General features: G+C 47.1%; 1 protein-coding gene across 1 annotated transcript in view; it reads right to left on the reverse strand.

Annotated features, from left to right (window-relative positions):
* Window positions 1–2,838: 2,838 nt before the first annotated feature.
* TNKS (tankyrase) overlaps window positions 2,839–22,427 on the reverse strand; it is a 278,738-nt gene continuing 259,149 nt past the window's right edge. Inside the window, exons 23-27 of the mRNA XM_074950255.1 lie at window positions 21,969–22,043; window positions 20,659–20,764; window positions 12,916–13,102; window positions 11,894–12,050; window positions 2,839–3,225 (exon numbers count right to left, since the gene is read on the reverse strand). Of these exons, the coding sequence (XP_074806356.1) occupies window positions 3,139–3,225; window positions 11,894–12,050; window positions 12,916–13,102; window positions 20,659–20,764; window positions 21,969–22,043 (612 nt within the window). The 3' untranslated portion in view covers window positions 2,839–3,138. The remainder of the gene's footprint in view (window positions 3,226–11,893; window positions 12,051–12,915; window positions 13,103–20,658; window positions 20,765–21,968; window positions 22,044–22,427) is intronic.

Below are 22,427 nucleotides of genomic sequence, written 5' to 3' on the forward strand. Positions count from 1 at the left end.
TGAGTAGGTAAATGACACAGGTGCTGGGGCCACATTTGAGGCTCAGGCACTGGGTGCTGTTTTAAAGAATTAACAGACATGAAATTGAGTTGCTTGGCTAATGCCTTTTGTAAAAGGCTTTCCTTCCCATCACAGCGTTTGGCCTCTCCACCAGAAAGCTGTTTTACTCTCAGGAAAGCAACTCTGAGGGCTGGTCTTCACTATGAGGAGATCAACATCGCCGCAACTGATGCAGCGGGGGTCTTCACTAGACCCCCTAAATCGACCCGCTAAATCGACAGCAGAGCACACTCCGGTAGACCCCAGCACTCCAGCTCTCTGAGAAGAGTAAGGGAAGTCGGCCAGAGAGCATGTCCCGTCGACACAGCGCAGTGAAGGCACCGGGGTAAGTCGACCTAAGCTACATCGACTCCAGCTATGTTATTCATGTAGCTAGAGGAGCATAACTTAGGTTGACCTACCCCAGTAGTGAAGACAAGCCCAGAGGGTTGGACATTTGGGGATGGATCCTCAGCTGGTGTCAAGTGCCGTCAGCGGAGCTCTGAAAACGTACAACAGCTGAGGATCTACTACTTATTCTTTTGGCGAGAACCATATTAGGCTTCTGTGATATGTGAATGACTTTTAGCAGGTGCACTAGGCATGTGCATTCTTCAACTTTTGGCCCTGAACCGTTACAAAATCAAGTGATTTACAAGACAAAAACCACTGCAAATGATTTCCTCACACAGCACCTTTACTCTGCACAGAACATCAGATACATAACACTGGCAGTTAAAAGATATTGGACCACATTTTTGTCTTCTAGAAGTTCAGAGCTCCAGATGAAACCTAGAGCAGCCATTAGTTCAATTAGTACATTGGAAACAACAAACAACAACAGAATCAGGCATAGGGTTTTTTTTTTAAAGCTGTGAAGCTTTGAACTTCTACACCCATGTTAACTGTTTCGCTCAACTAAGATGCACAATTGTGTTACCATTTAAAACTATGTCTAATGAGAGATGGCCGGTAATATGCATTTTAACAGCTATCTGAAACTACTGCAGATGGCACATCCCCAACCCTTGATTAACTAAATAACGTAAAAATAAAAAGCCCTCTAAATGAATACAAACTTCAAAGCCTAGTTGTTATCATTTGAATTCTAACACTATTAAACAAATAGCCAAAACACAAACACCCAACTTGAGTCAATGGAATTTAATTAAAAGGGACAGCTGGGTCGTACTTCTGGTTTGGACTGACGAAGCATATTAGAGTCACAAAACCAAACTCAGAACCATATGTCCAGTGCTGGCACAGGAGACTTAAGCAAAACAAAGAAAAGTCTGATGTTTATTGAACTGCTGCTTCTAACCTTTTCTCTAGGTATACTGCAAAAGATGGTATGCAGTTCAGCGAGTCTGCCTCAAATTACCAATTTTACAAGTGGTAACATTTGTTCTCCACAAGAATCTCTCTGCAGAATGTCTTCTGTTTTTATATTGAAAATCTCTGTTCAGATTTTTTTTGGATTGCTTTATCCACAGATTTGTGCAAGTAGACAATTCTTTTATTTTGTAAACGAACGGCAATACACTAACCTGTCACTTCAATACTTTCTGGAGGTAAAAGGCATTAATGCAAGAATTGTAACATGAGCAATTTAACATCACTGGCTGTTATGCACTCGTAAAAAGTATAGCTCTCTCAGCCATACATTTTCCAAAGTCATTGCACAACAAATGCTGCAGTGCCTCTCGGTGATGCAGCCTATTCGAAAAGAATCTTAAAATGGTTTTATTTTCAACTTCCTCCATCTTCCTAAAGTTAAAGTGGCAAAAGGAAGTCAAGATTTTGTTTTTGTTAAATTTACGCCCTCTGTATTGGAGATTTGAAACCATTTTATATTATGCTAAGCAACGCTTGAAAGTAACCTTCCCCTACCCAGACAAAATAAAAACAGAACATTGTAGGAGGATGATTAGAAAGGACAAAGCTTGGCTTTGTTCTCATATAAACCCAGTCCGCACTAATTGATGTTTAAAACCAATTATACACTGGTGGAAATAAATGTTTGTATCTTTTCTGTACATCACTCATGCGCTTCAATTGTGATGTTGAACCCAACATAACGTAATCCATTTTTGTTGCTTTAAATTAGCCAGTTTCTGGGTCTGTCTTTAAGGAACTGCACTTTATACTCCTGCACACAATCTTCTGGCTTTTTACCCACTAATTTTCATCCCCTCACAAAGTTGATTCTTTTGAATCATATGCCACTGTCACTTGAGAACACTTCACAGTCTGCATTGTACTTCAGCAGTCTTTTTAACCTTTCAGTCATAAAGTGATATTTATCTTTTAGTCAGCAGAGGGCACTGACCTGCTTCACGAAGTTTTACCTAGCACAAGAGGCAGCTTTATGAAGTTCACGAAGCTCACTAATACTTCCCCAGGAAAACTGACAGAGAAAGCAGCTAATTGAAACTTGATTTGTTTCCACCCTAAAGTTATGCCTGTAGCAACGTTTGCTCATAAAAGTGCAAAAAACCCCTAAGCTGAAGAACTGGACCTAGCCCCTTCTTGGATAAGAAACTCATATTGCATTGTTAATGATTTTAGCCAACTTGACTTTGTGCAAAATATCTTTAAGAAGGTTCTGGCTCAATTTCAGAATATAAAAGAAGTAAAATAAATAGTTGACTAATATCTCTCTAAACAATAAGTTGAATTTTGTGTGCTGAAAAAAAATTCTGGGTTTAATGCAATTTATCTGTAAATAAAAATAACGAGAACAGTAGTCTGTGAAATTTTAACATATGGAGTTGTACTGGTAATGTTTTCTGCTTGTAGCATAATGTTCCCAAAGTCTAGATCAATGCAATGTTGTTTTACACTTGGTAACTGCGGTGAGAATGAGCCTGAGATATGTTGTAAAAAGGCAGTCCCTTGTAAACATTTCCTCAAAAGGAACAGTAGGAGTTGAGTACGTATCAGTTACTCATATTACACTTGTCTATATAGCAATGCTTTATAAAAGACATACAGCTTATTTCCAGGTTGTCATGAATTTTATAGGATATTGATTTTCTGAAACAAAATGTCATCCAGTCCAAGATTTAAATCATATTTTGCTTCACCACTCGACATTTACTAGGTCTTCTGCTCTGCTGCTGTTGCAGTCTGTGAGGGAGCTTCTGGTTTCATGATCTGGTATGTAATGAGATATTCTGGGTAAGCCTGAAAATAAGCAGAGAAACAAACCATTGCTTTTCTGAAGGATATGGACAGTAAGTTACAATTTCAGCCTTCATTTATTTTGCATTGCTAAAGTATCACAAAGATGTAAGGGTCCATGGACTAGAACCTGGGTCTGCAGAACCTGGGATGGCTAACATTCTCCACAGAGCCACCAGGCGGCTATGGAAAGCTACAGCCAGGAAGCACTGTGGAGGGTAGCTGCAGCAGGAAGCAGCACCCAAGGGAGCCAGAGTGATAGTACCCGGTGGCCCTCTGATTGGCCAAGTGCCCTATTAAACCCCAGGGTTGTCACAGGAAGTTGTCTGGGCAACCACACAAACTCTGGCCTGCTGTGACTCCAGACTTCACCTTGTCACTTGACCTCCCATCTCCAATCACAGCCTGACTCTGATCCCAACTCTAGGTCACTGAATCTGGCTCTTGTGATTCCTCCGACCCCTGCTCAGCAACTACCATTCCTGATGTGAGACCCCAGTCCAGCCAGACTGCTTCTGCCCAGTCCCTTACAAAAGGGCTTTAGACCATGGAGGCTATTACATGTCTGTTACTGTAACACTGATGTTTCAGTATAAACATCTTCCTCCTCACATCGGCTCTCCCGCTTTGCTTTTTAGCTTTCTCTTGATATCTGTAGAGATCAATGAGATTCCTCAGTAGGAAGGACTATATAACTGCTCCCTTACCTCCCCCTGTTATTCACGGCACCAGAATTCTTGAGCACAGCTACCAAAGAAGGAGAGCAGAGAGGAAAGCAGCAGGAGAACTAGATGTCTATGCCAGAGGGGGCACAGCAGAAAGAGCTCATATTAAGAGCCAGATTTTCCAGTGTTCAGCACTGAGAAAAGACAGTTACCTTTTCCATAACTGGTGTTCTTTGAGATCTGCTGCTCATGTCCATTCCACAGTAGTGTGTGTGCTCCCCACGTGCACCGGTGCCGGAAGTTTTTCCCCTAGCAGTACCCGTAGGGGAGCGCCCCTAGCGACCTCCGGAGTGGCACCTCCATGCTGCGGTATAAGGGGAGCTGCGTGCTCCCCCCACCCTCAGTTACTTCTTGCCAGACAACTCCGACAGAGGGGAAGGAGGGCGGGATGTGGAAGGTAATTGTCTTTTCTTCTTCGAGTGATTGCTCATGTGTATTCCATAATAGGTGATTCCAAGCTATATCTGTTGGAGGTGGATAGGAGTTCACAAACTCTCGGGATGGAGTCCGGTCCTGCTGAACCCGGCGTCTTCCCTGGTCTGGCAGACGATTGCATAATGCGAGGTGAACGTGTGAACTGAAGACCATGTGGCAGCCCTGCAAATGTCCTGAATGGGGACACGGGCTAAAAAGGCAGCCGACGAGGCCTGCATCCTAGTCGAGTGTGCCCTCACAATTGGCGGCGGAGGGATTCCCGCCAGTTCATAATAGGTACGGATGCACGAAGTGATCCAGTTGGAGAGCCGCTGATTGGAGATCGGCCGACCTTTCATGTGCTTGGCCGAGGCGATGAACAGCTGCGAAGACTTCCTGAACGGCTTAGTCCGCTCCAGGTAAAAAGCCAGAGCCCGTTTCACATCTAGCGTGTGGAGACAGCGCTCCTCACTGGACGTACTGGGCTTGGGGCAGAGGACCGGCAGGAAAATGTCCTGACCCATGTGGTAGGAGGAGACCACCTTTGGGAGGAACGAGGGGTGTGGGCGGAGCTGGACCATATCCTTATGGAACACCATGTACGGGTGGCTCGGAGGTCAGGGCCCTGAGTTCCGAGACCCACCTAGCTGATCGCTACCAGGAAGGCTACTTTCCACGATAGGTGCAACCAGGAGCACGTAGCTAGCGGCTCAAACGGGGGGCCCGTCAGCTAGGCCAGCACCAAGTTCAGGTCCCACTGCGGGACAGGGGGCCTAGTGTTCAGGAAGAGACGATCCAACCCCTTAAGGAACTGGCCAGTCATGGCATGGGAGAATACTGTGTGCCCGTGCACTGCCGGGTGGAAGGCTGATATGGCTGCCAAGTGCACCTTGACGGACGAGGGTACCAGGCCCTGGGCTCTAAGGTGAAGGAGGTAGTCCAATATGAGGTGGATCGGGGCAGCCACGGGGGGAATGCCCCGCTCACCCACCCATCGGGAAAACCGAGACCATTTTGCCAAGTAGGCTCGGCGTGTGGAGGGTTGCCTGCTTTCCAAGAGGATGCGCTGGACCCCTTCCAAGTATGTCCTTTCCTCCCGGCCTAATCACTGAGCAGCCACGCCATGAGGTGCAGTGCCGCTAGGTTGGGGTGGAGAAGGCGGCCCTGGTCCTGGGAGAGCAGGTCTGGGCGGGACGGTAATAGTTATGGCAGGGCGGCCGCCAGGCTTGTGAGGGTCCCTTACCAATACTGCCTGGGCCACGCCAGGGCAATCAGGAGGAAATTGGCGTGACCAGGACAGGAGGAAGACATTGGAGATAGCACCCCATCCCAGCCACCCCCGGAGCAGAACCGGGGACAGTGATGGTTCTGTCAAGTTGTGAACAGGTCCACCTGGGGAGTTCCCCACTCTTGGAAAAGTCTGTGCACCACCTCTGGGTGAAGAAACAACTCGTGCTGAGAGGAGAAGTCCCTGCTCAAGCTATCTGCCCATGAGTTCCGGGCACCCAGTATGTGGTAGGCCTGTAGGCAAATGTCATGGGCTGTACAGAAGTCCCACAGCTTGAGGGATTCCGGGCAGAGGAACGGGCCCAACCTTGCCTGTTGATGTAAAACATCGAGGCCATGTTGTCCGTGAGGACCCTGACCACCCTGCCCTCCAGGTACGAGCGGAAGGCCATGCACGCCAGCCAGACTGCCCTGAGCTCCTTGACCAGGTCCTGCACAGACCACAGACCTTGGGTCTGAACGTCTCTCTCATGGGCTCCCCATCGGATACCAGTTCCAGAGATGAGGACTACCTCTGAACGGGACCCCGTGGAGCATGTTCCCCGGGGAGGACCACCATCATTGGGAGGCGATCACCGGTTCGGGCACAGTGAGGACCTTGTCCATCCTGTCTCTGGCCTAGGAGAACACTGGCCAACCAGAGCTGAAGGGGCCTCATCCAGAGTCTGGTGTGACAAACCACATATGTGCACACCGACATGTGACCTAAGAGTTGTCACTGGGAATCTTGTGACAGAGGCAATGAGCCCTTTCAGGGTCTCGAACCTGTCCTGTGGGAGGGAGACTCTGGCTGACGTGGCGTCCAGGACCACCCCAAAGAACTCTATGCGTTGTACTGGGACTAATGTGGGTGTCATTTACCAACAGGCCCAGAGTGGCGCACGTGGACAGGAGGAGAGCCACATGGTCCCGTACCTGCGACCAGGAGCTCCCCTTGACCAGCCAGTCGTCCAGACTGGATCCCACGGCTCCCGAGGTAGGCTGCCACCACAGACATACACTTTGTAAATACCCTGGGGGCAGTGGACAGGCCAAACGGGAGGACCGTAAATTGGTAGTGTTCCTGCCCAACCGTGAAATGGAGGAAGCGTCTGTGCCCCTCAAATATATGGATGTGGAAGTACACGTCCTGCAGATCGAGGGTGGCATACCAGTCCCCGGGATCCAGGGAGAGGATGATGGAGGCCAGGGAGACCATGCAGAACTTGAGTTTCACCATGTACTGGTTCAGGCCTCGCAGGTCCAGGATGGGCCTGAGCCTCCCTTTGGCCTTTGGGTTAAGGAAGTAGCGGGAGTAGCACCCCTTGCATTTGAACTCCGCTGGCACCACTTCCACCTCTCCTAGGCCAAGGAGCCACCCCACCTCCTGCTCAAGCAGAGCCTTGTGAAAGGGGTTCCCCAGGAGGGATGGGGGTGAAGGGTGGTTGGGCGGGGTATAGGTAAACTGGAGGGTGTAGCCCCGAGAGATGGTGCTGAGGACCCATCGGTCCAAGGTCAGCTGCGACCACTCCAGGAGGAAAGCACATAACCAGTTGGAGAAGGGAAGCTTTACTGGGGGTGGATCCCTGATGAGAACTGGTAGGTCACCCCGGGCGTCCTGTCAAAACTGCCGCTTCCTTGCCTATTTGCCTTTGGAGGATCCAGGCTGGGGGGCAGACCGAGACTGTCTCTGCGACCGTTTTTTATAGTCCCGTGACTTTTTATGGGGGGGCTCATATTTAGAGTGGGTGGCCTGGGTGGGAGCCTGCTGCGGCTTATACTCAGGTCTAGCCAGAGCCGGAACATAGAGGCCAAGAGTCTTAAGCGTAGTGCGGGAGTCCTTCAGGCCATGCAGTTTTATGTCTGTTCGTTCTGCAAACAGAGCCTTGCCATCAAATGGGAGGTCCTGCAGGGAGCTCTGAGCCTCGCTGGACAGCCCGGACAGCAGGAGCCACGACGCCCTTCTCATGGACACCGTGAAGGCCGTGGACTGCGTGGCCATGTCCGCCATATCCGACGCTGCCTGCAGGGTTGCCCTGGCAACCACTGTACCCTCCTCCTCCAGAGCTTTGAACTCCTTCCTGTTGCACTCCTGGAGGGAGTCCTCGAACTTGGCAGAGAGCCCCATAGATTGAACTTGTACTGGCCCAGGAGAGTCTGAGCCACTTGTAAGTGGAAGCTCGAGGACGAAGAAATTTTTCTCCCAAAGGAATCTAGCCTCCTCAAGTCTTTATTTTTCGGAGTAGGGGCTGGTTGGCCCTGCAGTTCCCTGTGGTTGACAGACTCAGCCACTAGGGAGTTAGGGGCACAAAATACTAGCATTCCACTCTCTTAGAGATGTGGGCGAGTGAGGCTGGGTTTGCCACAAGGCATTTGAAATTTTCGCCCCTCCTTCATGGAGTGGCAAGGCCACCCTGCCCGGTACCGAGGCAAACAGGATGTTAAAGAAGGAGTCCGAGGGCTTCTCCACCTCCTCTGCTTGGAGGTTGAGGTTTGATGCCACCCTTTTCAATAGTTCCTGGTGGACTTTAAAGTCCTCCTGTGGGACACAGGGAGGCAGGGCTGTAATCGCCTCATCACGGGAGGGCGAGGAGATAGGCGCGGTGCTTTGTGTGTCCACTGGCACCGGAGGATCCATCCCCTGGTTGCTCTCCAGGCACGGTGCTGAAGACGTGTGTCCTACCGACACCTTCCTCGGAGGCCAGGAGAGGGAGGCCGCCAGCTGTTCAGAAGCTCCGGCCACCGAGCCAACCCCCACTGGGGGCTGCGTTGGGGGCCATGGTGCCCACTGGTACCGCTGCGCCAGTCCCGGGGCCCCGTGTCACTTCCCCTGCTGTGGCACTGGCGCAGCAGGCTGTTTGGCCTGACCCATTGATGGATGACTACGAAGGGAGGCCGGGCTGACATATGACCTGCCGCTGTCCCTGGACCGGGAGGAGCGGCAAAGCCGGGAGTGGTGCTGACCACGAGACCATGACCCTGACGTGGAAGAACGGTACCACCGGTAGCAGCTGCTCTGTGATCGGCTCCGGCAGGCAGATCCGCGACAGCGAGGTGATCGACGTCCGGGGCTATGGGAGCGGTGCCAAGGCGGGGTCCTGGAGTGAGACGACGAATGAGAACGGCGTCGACATTCGTGTCTCAACTGGCTACAGTAGTCCTGTTGAGACGAGGATCTTTGGCGTCGTCTGCCTCGGTCCCGTCGGTATCCGCTTCTCGAGGTGGAGCGGTGCCAGGAGTCTCTGTCAGACGGAACCCAGCCAGACAGCCTGGTGGGGGTCGACGGCAACCTACGTGGACTATGCACGGGATGGTCGCTGAGCGGCGAATGGCGTCAGGAACATTCCCTCTACCGAGATCGGTACTGAGCCGGGGGAGACTGCGGAGATTCCAGTGGTGGCTTGCCTCTGGACCGCGTGGCCAACATTGATGGTGCTCCTGGTACTGGCATGGACATAACGTCCCGAGGGCATCCGGACATCCGGGGAAGCCTGCTCCAAACGGGCTGGGCTACTCCACTTGACCTGAGTCGGAGGCCAACGGGGACTGAGGACTGCCCAGAATGCGTCTAGTCTCTCCCCCAGTCTTGCTCCGGTGCCGTGATGAAGAAGGCCTCTTAGCCTTCTTGGCGTGTCCCATGGATGGGGAGCCGTGCCGACTGGTAGATGGTGCCAGTGGGTCACCACGTACCGACACCGTGGTACCCGGTGCCGACTCGGAGCGGCACACCAGAGTCGGGGTCAACACTGACTCCATCAGGATGGCCTGGAGCCTAATGTCTCTTTCTTTCTTGGTCCGAGGCTTAAACGACTTGCAAATCTTGCAGCGATTGCTGAGATGGGTTTCACCCAAACAGATAAACAGTCTGCCTGTGGATCACTCACTGGCATTGGTCGCCTACAAGTGTCACACAACTTAAAACCCGGGGCCCGGGGCATGCCCTGGCCCGGGCGCACTAACTAAACTAAACGAATCAACTACTAATTGCAGGTACTAACACTGAACGAACAAGAATCCTGGGGATGAGCTGCAGCAAAGCTGGAGCAGAGCAGTTCCGAAGCAACTTCACTGGCGGTAAGAAGGAACTGAGGGTGGGGGGAGCGCGCAGCGCCCCTTGTACCGCACCATGGAGGCGCCACTCCAGGAGTCGCTAGGGGCGCTCCCCTACAGGTACTGCTCGGGGAAAAACTTCTGACACTGGTGCATGTGGTGAGCACGAACACCTATAGTGGACTACACATGAGCAATCACTCGAAGAACAATGGGAGCTGCTGGGTGCTGAGCACTAATGCACATATGGTTCCACACTTTAAACCTTCAAGACCCTCCTGAAATGAGGCAACAAGTCTTAATAAAAAGTTGTTTGCTCCATGTGGGCATTAATGAATGGACCCAACAGCCAAACTTAGACAGTTTCTTTATTCCTGAGTTAACACCATGGGTAAGTTCCTGTCTGCACCTCCCCCAAGAGTGTAACAGAATACAGCAGTAGTACTGGACTGGTCAGTGGCCCTAACTAAGTGCCAGCTGGTGATCTGTTTCGTAACCTGCAAACATTGTAAGAATAAAGTAACTACTGAACGGGCACTGAGCACATAATGTAACTGCACTGCTAGCCCCTCACTGCAGGTCCCTCTGGCACAGCACTGCACTGGCTGTGTTGCTCCAGGGTACAGCATTCTGGAGCTTCACCGCTTCCTCTGAGCCGTGGACTGTGGGAACAACTTTCCTGCAGCTGCTCACAGTAAACAGGGCATGTAAATGGGAAGTTGTATTCCCAGGGCAAATGTCTTATCTGAACTGTTTTTATTCAAAGTCTTCAATACTACTTATGCTGGCACAAAAGTAAGACTAAGTTTAGCCACATAAGGAATCACCCCAACTCCCTTTCTGCATGGCAATCGTATACTTTGCAGCAACGATCAATGTAACTACTAACTGGCATCTATGGAATAAGACACAGCTCTGCCCACTAACTACCAGAAAAGTCTTTGAAATTAATCTGCCTTCGCTGCAGCAGAGCCAAGGCCATGGAGAATCAGTGCCCTCTGCTGTGGCTACCAAGGCCAATGACATATTTTAAGAGGCTCTTGTCTAGTAGCACCAGACAGAAGGTGATTATATATACACAAAGGCCAGATTCTCATCTGGGTAGAACTGTGTAGCACCACTGAAGTCAATGGAAGCTATGCTGATTTACACCAGCTGGGGATCTGGCCACCTCTATGTATTCAAATGACTTGTAGAGCCCTGACTGGTACATAATTGGGGAACGTTATCTGGATTTTTATCAGACAAGCACACAATACTTGGTATATGACATGGCCACACTGACTACAAATTTTGCACATTCCATTATTCTGATACTTTATAATTAAGCCCCTTTGTTTTCAGTTTAAACTGATTTTTACTGAAAAATTCCCAGGTTTCACAAAAACAATGATTCATTTTTTCCCGATTTTCACCCTACTTTTGTATCATTTAACTATATAAACAATAACTTGTTTTATTAGGAAAAGAACACATATCTCATGCAACATATTGTATGATGATACATTAGTCTGGGTGTGTGTGCAAAGCTGCCTGTCGATGGAAGGCCGTGTATTATTAGTCTAGAAGATACACACAACAAACAGGCACGCATGCAAACTCTGAAGTGCGTGCACATCTGAACGTACTGATGAATCTCATGCCCACCACGTACACATTTCAAGGGACTAGCAGATAACAGTTTAAAGATTTAACACACTAAAATGGAAAGAGAACAAAAATCTGTCTCAAAACACGTTTCAGAACATAAGGAAGTATTCAAAAATTAAAAAAAAACAAAAACAGGAGAAAAGGATGAAGTTGAGTGTATGCGCTGCAAATGCTGCGGCCCAATTATTAAATGTAAATATTTATACGCTAATAGTTCTAAGTCTACAACAATAAACTGTTTATTCAAATGAAAAGTTTTATGTGGGGATTAGAGATATATTGTTTTCTTAAACTCAGAGGTGGCCTTGGGTTTTGAGTTCTGTTTTAGTTCTGCAGCAAAACACACTGATGAGTGGAATTCAAAGCATTAATCTACTGAATACTTTTTTCCTGTTTCTCAGGCCACCAAAATAAATCCTGATATTTACCCAGAAAAATTAATAATAGTTTTTTGCACTGATTTTCACATGTTTTTGTTGTTGTGGTAATAAACACTGATAAATTCGCAGGCAAAATTAAATAAAATAAAAACTGAAAACGAAAGGCCCAATTTATAATCCACATACCTGCTCTCCTCTGTAGATAACATATTCAGCATATGCAAGTCCATTCACGCTTGGCCTGCCAATTACAGAATGATGCCCTGGAGGGGCATGAGCCATTTTCATTGTACTGAACTGCAGAAAGGATTTTCCAAGAGTGACTCTACAGAAAAGCATTTGTCTAAGAGAGAAACGAACACAACACATGGATCAAATCTTACTGGGAGCAGACGACTACTGTAAACCTTAAGAACGACTTCAATATTTAGGAACTTGTTTAAGTAATCAAAATGCATTTCCCTGAGCCTTCAAATAAGGAAATTAAGAATACATTTTTAAAAATGAAAACCATGAATGAAAGGAAAACCTTCATAAAAAACGGTGCATGTGGACACACATCTGGTAAAATGCAGGCTGTGGCGATCTACTTTATAATTTATTTTAAACTGTTTTGTTGCAGGCAGCTCAAATTCTTATTACCCAATGACTGGTTCAGAGAGGGAGAGAGGCCAAGGCCACTCGCCTATGAACCACTGTAGAGCTTGTTGATGTACCTCATTGACAATCAAGGCCTTGAATAAATGACACACACAAAATCCATGAATATTTGCTCGCTACAAAAACCTTGCTCTTCGGTCAAGCTGCAATAAATCCAGTTCTTGGCATCCCAGGTTTGTTCTGCCAGCAGAAGTCACTACATCGAGGCACAAGCAGCTGTAAAGATTGCTTGGCATCCAATCACTATTATTTACCATGATCCACTCAGTTTCAATCCTGATATTTCAAGCCTTATTCATAAGCCACCATTCTCTTTTATTTATACTCCCTGTAAACTCAATGTCTATATGTAATTTTCAAACCCTTTCTGGGGCTTGCTGGGACCCTTTCTGTTCAGCCCTGACAAAGTGTAAAAACTGAATTTTCATGCCATGTCCAAGCCCAAGTGGCTAGTCTTTCTCTGAAGCACATCCTGTGCCAGAGCTAAAAAGCATAAAGGAGACAGAAATGGTGTGTTTTCCCTGTGGGCAAATCCATTGGAAACTTACCTGTGACAAATGTAACAGGATCTGTCTTTGTGTGTTGGGCAGCCGGTCCCTCCCCCAATTCCATACACATACTGGTTACTTTTCGAGGAGTTCTCTGCAAAGTAAATTCCAGCTCCAAACATCCCTCCAATGTACGCATGTCTTTCATCAAATCCTTTGTGAATAATGGCATTAATAAAAGGAGACCCTAGAACAGAAAGACACATAAGGGGGGGGGGGGTTAGCTTTTGTGCAGGTTGGAGCTCAGACTTACTGTAGACTTTTACTGATAAGAGGTACTTGTTTATGTGTAATATGTAAATTAAATGTTTGAAAATGAATTCAGTCAACTCAAGGGGAAGCTATATCTGATAAAATACTGTAAGGGATGGGATTTATCATTATGTACCAGAATCCTACATATGACTCATGATATTTGCTATTCATTTACTAAATCTCATTACATGTCTTCCCCCCCCCCCACTCAAATTTCAGTGCAATTTATCTTGTCAAATGTAATCATTCTTCAGCAGTTAATTCCACCTAAGACAGGCAGCTTTTGTCTGATTATCCTGACAACGTTTTGCTACACGAAACCGACTTTTACTGGGGCTTGTGCAATTTGCTTAAGCTATTCAGGAGGCGGTAGTTTGCAAGCATTTCTGAGCAGTTCTCCAGAGTCTTTTGATGTCCTCCTTGTTCTTTCCGTCCTCTCTGGCTCCCTAACCTACCCTGGCATGGTACAACTCCCCTCCTTTCTCTGATATCCTGCCTCTCTCATGGCAATCCAATGTCATAGAAGATCAGAGTTGGAAGGGACCTCAGGAAGTCATCTAGTCCAACTCCCTGCTCAAAGCAGGACCAATCCCCAACTAAATGTCCTTCCTAAGGGCTGCCAATAGGTCCAGCAAAGTGGCTTGCACTGAATATGGTTTAACAAAGAAATAACAGGTCTGAAATATAAAAGCGAGGTTACTCACCCTGTGCAACAACTGGAGTTCTTCAAGATGTGTGTCCCTATGGGCACTCCACTTCAGGTGTGCACGCACCCTTGTGCCTTTGATTGGATATTTTTGGTAGCAGTGCTTGTTCAGCCCACGCATGCGCCTTACCCATCCTTGTGCCCTGTTCTGCCCTCAGTTCCTTCTCTACCACAAAGTCCAACAAGAGAACATAAGAACTGCCATTCTGGGTCAGATCAAAGGTCCATCTAGCCCAGTATCCTGTCTTCTGACAGTGGCCAATGCTAGGTGCCCCAGAGGGAATGAACAGACAGGTAATCAAGTGATTCACCCCTGTCGCTCATTCCCAGCTTCTGGCAACCAGAGGCTAGGGACACCATCCCTGCCCAAAACTCCAAAGCAGAGAGGAAGGAGGCTGGGTAGGAGGGCACATCTCAATGAACTCCAGTTACTGCACAAGATAACTGCTCCTTCTTCATGGCTGCTCCACTTCAGGTGACTGCCAAGCACTAGCCCCACAGAGAGGAGGGAGCTCTGAAACAGAATCTAGTACTCAAGACAGAACTGCACTGCCAACCGCAGCATCCGATCTAGTGGCATGAACCACAGCATAATTGTTGGAGAAAGTATGTACTGAAGTCCAGGTCGAAGGTCTGCAAATCTCAACAACTGGAACATTCTAAAATAATGTCATAGAAGTAGTCTGTGATCTTGTAGAGCAGGCTAACCCTCTGGAACGAGGCTGAATGCGAGCAGGGTCGTAACATGAAATAACACACCCAAAGATCCATCTTGAGACCATCTGGTTGGAAATTGTGGATCCCTTGGATCTGTCTGCAACTGAAACAAACAGTCTAGGGGTCTTCTGGAAAGGTTTGGTTCTATCCAGATGAAAAGCTGATGTCCTTAGGCTTCTGACATCTAACATATGGAAGGCAGATTCCTACTGAGTCTGATTTGATTTTGGGGAAAAAAACTGAGATGAATGGTCTGGTTCATATGAAATTCAGAAGACACCATAGACACCATCTTTGTTTGGATGTGGCTATAATGATTCTTTGAAAAACTCTATAAAGGGGGATCCGCCATTAAATTCCCCAGCTCTTGGACCCTCTGGACGGAAGTGATGGACACCAAGAAGACTGTCTTTGGGGAAAGGTGAACAAGTAAACATGTAGCTAATGGTTTGAAGGGGCATTCAGGAGTCCCGTTTGTTTAAGATCCTCCCACTATCATCATTACATCAGACACACCACTCTTGGGCTAGGGGGGCACATTTGGGGGTTGCAAAAAAACCAGGGCAAATAGTCATCTCGAGAGCAGTTTCTTCACATCAATCTTCTAGAGTTGAGAGCAGTGAGTATCCTTTCACCAGCTGAATGACTGCAGAACCTGCTGGGGAACAGGGCTTGTCCAGACTCTGCTTGTTTGGCACATAGACTGTCCGACCCATTCCTGGATGCACTGAAAATATTATCTGGCACACTGAGATAAAAGATGCAAACTGCCATGTGCCCTAGCAGTTGAAGACAATTTTTTACTGGGATATGAGAGCTGCGCATAATCCTTGAGATGAGATTCTGCAGGGTGAGAAATCTGTTCATAGGACGGTAAGCCCTGGCTGTTAACACAACCAGAGAAGCTCCTCTGACGTCCATCTGCTGTACTGGTGTCAAAACTGACTTTTTGAGAATGAGTCGAAGGCCCAAAATGTGGAATAGTGACCTCATCGCTTGTACTGCTGACAATATCTCTTGATAAGATCAGCCCCAATCAACAAATTGTCAAAAAAGAGAAGAACATTATCATCAGGCGATGAAGATGGGGATCTATGACCACGAGGATCTAGGAGAATACCCTTGGGGCAGAGGAAAGGCTGAAAGGGAGCACATGGTGCCAATAGTGGTCGCGTTCGATGATGACGTGAAGAAATATCCTGTGAGCGGGATGAATTGCCACATGAAAATACATGTCTTGAAAGCAGAGCTTTGGAACTGTGCTCCAGCTCCGCTCCAGCTCCAGGCAAAAACCTACAGCTGCACTGCTCCGGAGCTGCTCTGCACTCCAGCTCCGGGCTCCGCTCCAAAGCCCTGCTTGAAAGTTGAGAGTCACAAACCAATTCCTGGAATCGAGGGAGGGAACTACAGCTGCAAGGGTTACCACCCTGAATTTCTGCTGTTTCACACAGTTGTTCGTGCATCTGAGATGGCATACTGACCTCCATCCCCATTCTTTTTGGGGACCAGAAAGTACTTGAAGTAGCACCTCTTTCCCCTGAGCTGAACTGGAACTGGTTCCATGGCACCTAAGCATAGCAGCGAGGCCATTTCCTGTCTCAGCAATTGCCCATGAGATGGGTTTTTGAAAAGGGATAGGGGAAGGGAGGGACAGGGGGATGGAGGTGAAATGATTAGTATAACCAGATGTAATGGCCTCCAACACCCATCTGTTGGATGTTATGGTCTCCCAGCAGGCTGAAACTGGGAGAGGAAGTATTTAAAGGGGAGAAGGAGGATAGGATGGTGCAACAGTGAGTCCTTGTCAAGTGGGCAAGAGTTAGACTCTTGACAAAGCCAACAAAACTGGTGCTTGGACTACGTGGATGGCTGGGATGAAGAAACTGTGGCAGCCACTGGCTTCCTTTTTGAATATTTAGGCCTCCTGGCTTGGGTGGCCTATGGAAGGTGGAAAAATGGGCTGAGCAAGATCTCTGTGCTGACTGTGACTTGCTAAACTTTCTTTTATATGTTGGTGTATAGATCCGAAGGGATCTGTGCTTGGCCTTCGGTCATTCAAGGTGTGAATGGAGTCATGTGTAGACTTGAAAAACAATTAACGGCTGTCACAATGGAGATCTTCAGCATTATTCTGCATCTCTCTAGGAAAGCCCGACAGCTGCAGCCAAGCTGCTCACTGCATTATGATCACAGTGGAGATGGACCTGGCTGCAGTACCAGCTGCATCCAAGGAGGCCTGAAAGGATATTTTTACCAAAGGCTGATCTTTCTGTATAATAGCTTTAAACTGCTCCTCAGGTAGATGTTCAGTAAAGGTTTTAAATGTATTGTAGTTCCAATAGTCGTGTTTTGACACAAGGGCCTGACGAGTCACTATTCGAAACTGCAACATGGCTAAGGAGTAAGTCTTATAACCAAAGAGGTCAAGTCTCTTCTTGTTCTTGTTGCAAGGGGTAGATTTTGTATCGTGCTGCCCACTGCATTCATTATCCGCCTACACTACCAGGGAGTTTGATGCAGAGTGGGAGAATAAAAACTCAAAATCCCTAGCTGGGACATAGTATTTCTTATCTGCATGCTTGCAAGTAGATGGTGCAGTCGCAGATGATCTTAGCAGGTTCCAGTAAAGCTTCATTGACAGGGATGTCTACTTGTGTAGAAGCTGAGGTGTGCAAAATGTCCAGGAGCTTATGATGGGAATCCTGGACCACCTCTAATGGAACATGAAGTATATCAGTGACATCCGCATATCAGTCATCCGCTATCGAAGGTGGAGGAGGCATGACTGCTTCATCAGGCAATGACAATGATATATTAGTAAGAGATGTCATCTCCTTGTCAGCCCTTGCCTCCTGGTCCTCAAAGGTCCTCTCTTCTGCTAGAAAAGGTGGGAGTGGGGGCTAAGGAGAATACCTCTTTATGCTCTCTGTGGGAGTGAGTAGATGTTGTCAAATTGCTGACAGTACAGAGTCCAAGGCCACTGGGGAGGTCCAAAGGGGAAAGCATCCACGCTGGTCAAGCCAAGAGAATGGAGCTGGAGGTCTTCTGTCCTCTTGTGTTAGTGCGTATTGGAGAAAAACCCTGACAGAAAAACCCTGTATTGAAATCTGAGTCAGATGAGTCTTCCTCAATATATTCCATGGTAGGTAACACTGATCATCATGGATGGTACAGTTCAGTGAGTCAGGTGGCCTGGGAGGAAAATGAGGAGTCAGTGACCGAGTGGGTGTCGGTACAGGTAAACGCTCGGTACCAGAGAGTAGCAGGGATTCTGGCTCACTGAAACAATGTGGTCTCTTGAATACTTAAACTCCTGTGATATTGATGGTATATGGGTAGCAGCTAGGTGAGATCCTGTAGAAATTGGTTTTGGTACTAATGTCTTGGACACTGGAAGCTTGGTTTGAGAGTGACCATGATCAGACTATGTTGTTATTGCAGAGGTTCAAGATGCTGTCAGTACCACAGTGTGATGGGATGGTGTTGTGCGATGGGGTGTATAAACCCCTCATGGGACAGGAGGGGATTAAGGCGCAATTCTGGGCGAAGGAGGTGCCAAACTTCTGCCTGGACACAGGGGAGCAACAGTACCCGATGACCGGGACTAGGGCTGAAAGCCTGGAGGTGGCAATCCCCAGAGATGGACAGCAGCTGGCTGGGACGCAGATTGCAGCAGGAAGTGACCCAGGGAAACTGACTTGAGGCTGACAGAAGACGCCACCAGGTAAGCAGCCAAACCAGCCTCCCAGGGCTCTGCATTGCAACCCGGTGGAGTGGAGGGCCCAGGTTCTCCTACCCTGCCCAAGGCCCATACCCACTAGATGGAGATGTTATGAAAGAACTGGACTTAACATAAACCTGCACTTGCCATAACCAGCAGCCTTCTTGTGCATTTAGCCATCATGAAGTGAAAGTGAGGATACCACGTAGAGAGGAAGAATTTGTACTTGCTTAGGCAGACAAAAACAGCTGCACAAGCTGCAGTGTTACTAACAAGGATAGATAAAGTAAAATGGCATTAAATGAGAATGGAAGGGAGCTGACCTTGGTCCAGGTGCCTGTGTCTGTAAAACTTGTAGCTGAAGTTGCTTTGCTGATAAGTAGAATAATGAATTATTATTTGCTGTTGCTAGGGAAATTGCTAGCATATTAGGGGTCATTAGGAGTTATGTGCTTTGTTTGAAGAAACCTATAAAGAGTTTAGTTAGAGAGAATACTCTGGAGAAGTTTGGATTTTCTATGAGCAAGAAGACATTGAAATCCATCTCCCCAGTGGCTAGAAGGAAAGCCAGCCACTGGAACCCTGCTGCTGCCACTCGACACTATCTCAGCCTTTGTGTAACTATATCTATCTGGGGTGCTCTAGACTATTGCTATTTTTGATGTGTGCTTTGTACTCAATAAAAACAAGGATTTTTGGATGGAAGCACTTTTGTGTGAACCAATCGTTTATCAGACAGAAGTGCTGCGTCCCCCACTGATTTATTTCCTGATGCTGCCTGCAAAACAGAGACTAGTTACCATAGTTTTGGGTTCATATAAACCCAGTGCCACCTCTGACCTGTATCCCCTAGGCAGAGGTGCCACCCCGAACTGCACCCATTAGGCAGTGCTGCTGACCCTAACTGCACTCACTGGGGGTGACTGCCACCTTGGGGTGCTAACCACTAGGCAGGGGACTCTTCCTCCCAATGCATGTTGGTATCAGAAATTCATTTCAGTGTCTGGTGGTGTAGTCCTCTTTGAGATCTCTAGTGGTCTGGGTACGAAGTAGATGACCTCAGTACTCAATCTCTCTTTGTAGTCGGTCTCTTAGAGGACACCTTAGAGGCCTTCCCAGTACCTGAACCACATGGAGAATCTAAAGAATTCCCCTTGTGACATGAGATATACAGAGTCGTTTTGTGATTTGGTGGCCAAGATTTTCTAAGACACCCAGTACTCCGATTCTTCTCATCAGCAACCAGAAGCTTAGGTAACACAGCTCTCTGTACTGTGGACTTCTGACACAGAAGCTGTGTCTGCTGAGACTTTTGGTGACTGATGCCCAGAGGTAAACAGTGTAGTTCAGCCCGTATACGTTGAGGCATTCAGTGACGAGGATCTCAAAGTAGATGGGGCACTTGAAGCCCTGTGTACGTGGAGGTTTTCAGTACCCAGGTCAGAAGTTGGTCTTTGGGTTTGTTCCATCATAGAATCTCAGGGTTGGAAGGGACCTCAGGAGATCACCTAGTCCAACCCCATGCTCAAAGCAGGACCAATCCCCAATTTTTGCCCCAGATCCCTAAATACCCCCCTCAAGGATTGAACTCACAACCCTGGGTTTAGCAGGCCAATGCTCAAACCACTGAGCTATCCTTCCCCCCGTCACTAGATTATCACTAATCTAAACTTTGTTTCCCTATGGTTTTGAGATCTGCTCTTGAATGACGTGCAGAACTTGCACTTGCTGGGGATATGAGTGTCTCCCAAATTGACAGAGACACTGAGGATGCCTGTTACTGATAGGGATAGGTTCCTGAAAGGAAAGAAAGCTCTTAAAACTAGGGGATCCAGTCAGACACCCAGAGCAAAGTCCAAAAAATCCCGCTTAACAGGGAGAAAAAAGAAGAAAAAAAGAGGGAACCGTGATTCCAACAACACACACCACAAACATTAAACATGAACTAGGCTGATGAGGACAGGCACACTACACTTCATCTCAGGCTGAAGGAGCCTGAAAAAGAATGGAAGGTGGGTCCCGCATGCAGTTCTATATATCCTCGGAACAGGGCATGAGAATGTGTAGGGCACATGGAAGGGCCAAACGGGCACTGCTTCTAAAAATCTTTGCTCAAAGGTGCAGGGGCGCATGCACACCTGAAGTGAAGCACCCGCAGGGACACTTCTTGAAGAAGTGTAACTTTTCTCATCAAAACACTCTTGCATACGTTCTGATGGTGGAGAGGACAGCGAGCAGAAATACAAAAACAATGTACAATGATTAACACTAACATTTACTCCCCACTCCCCCCCTTTTTTTTTTAAGAAGTCGTGAAGCCTAGAAATAGAGACTAGTTCCTCACCATGAAACAACATACGCTCATTGTGATGGTTGTGATTTTCCTCGGAGACCTCCTTCTGTCTGTGACAGAATCTCTCCCTCAACTTCTTGTTCACAACCTTCTGAATCTACAGTGTAAACAAAAAATATGATTCAATTCTAATGAAATGTAATTCTATACAGTATAGGGAAACTGTAGCAAGAGGCATGGACTGTATAACAAATATCTGGGGTGCTTCGGTACCTAAGCTTTTGCTTTTAAAACAAAATTGGTAAAAAACATTACAGATGGAGCTGGCAGACCAGCTTTAGTCAAGGTAGCCCAAGACTTCCTGTTATAAGATCCTGTTTTCAGTTGCTTATTACTTTGCCAAACTTTTACCATTTGGGCTGAAATTTTAGGTTCCTGCCTCAGGCAGAATTTTGTTGGAAAATTTAGGCAAAAACTGTTCAGCCATTTCTGAGAAAAAGTTAGGGGAAAATGTGTTGTTTTGCGCACATGAAACATTCATAATACTATTTCGCTGTGAAGCTCTAGTCTAGTGCTTTCAAGCTTTGAAGCAGGGACTTGAAATTTGGTGGTGGTGATGCAGCTAGGCCTGGTGTCAGGGATGTGCCTTTTGCCATCCCTGGGAAAATCCACCCAAATTGGCCAAGTTATGAGCCTCTGAGAAATCTCAGTTTGCACATGCTCAGTAGAGACTTGTCAGAGTCTGGCAGCTAAATACTCTGAAGATTCTATCCATATTGAGCATGCTCCATCCCTTCACAGCTCCTAATGGTGACAGGACTGCACTTGGCTATCCCCAGAGTGACTGAACATGTTCCATCCCAGGAGCTGTAGGGAGCTCCTGTGGCACTGGGCACAGGAACTGAAAGCAGGGCAGCTGTCTCGTCTGTGCTCCCAATACTATCCCTGTTGACACCAAGGCAATATGAAGCAGGTCGAAGTTTGCTTTGTAAAAAAAAAATTGGGGACATTACATTAAAAAACCAAACACAACATTAAGGCTGCGAAGTCAAGCAATCAGAAGCCAGAATTAAGATTGCCTGTTCCACTTTAATAATTTGTCCCCTTTATGTGTATGCATTATGGTACAGTCTGTAATTACATGGTCACCTCCTGTCTCCTTCACTGCACAGCATGGATGTACAGTCTTAATTTTGGTATTTCTTACCTTCTGAGTGCTTGACTGAGCAACTTTAACGTTCTTGTAATGTGGATTTTTGTATGCAATTATATAATGACAGGGCAGCATATCAAAATGATTCCACCTGTTAGCATAATTATCATTATTTTACTTCTGATTTTCTGAAGTCTTTGAGACTTACCCTGATGACATTATATCTGTTGAAGATCCCTCCAGCATTGCCACCATCTCTGTGCTCCCGGATTGTACTTTGCATCTGCATAAAAATATCAAATGGAATTCTGAAACATAAAACTTGACACCTGCTAATAATATTAATGAGCTGGAAAGGGAGTTCATTTAAGCAAGGCCAAAAAATGAGGAACGGTGAATATACTTATAACAGATTACATTCGTTGAGAATGAGCAAAGAAACCCAAAAGTTAAGAGACCTCAAATTTGAATACAGCTATGTTCTTTTATTTGTTAGAGTACAGAAAGTCCCAGTGGAGCATATTGCTCCAGGATATTGGCTGAGAACAAATCCAATGACCCAACTTGTCAATAAAACTCCAAGTAAGAAAATAAGCACATTGGAATTTACTGTCCAAAATAGACATGGACATTGAATTTCAAAAGTTCCAATTATAATGTTACAAAA

The sequence above is a fragment of the Natator depressus genome, chromosome 4 (assembly GCF_965152275.1).
Source record: "Natator depressus isolate rNatDep1 chromosome 4, rNatDep2.hap1, whole genome shotgun sequence".
Lineage (NCBI taxonomy): Eukaryota > Metazoa > Chordata > Testudines > Cheloniidae > Natator > Natator depressus.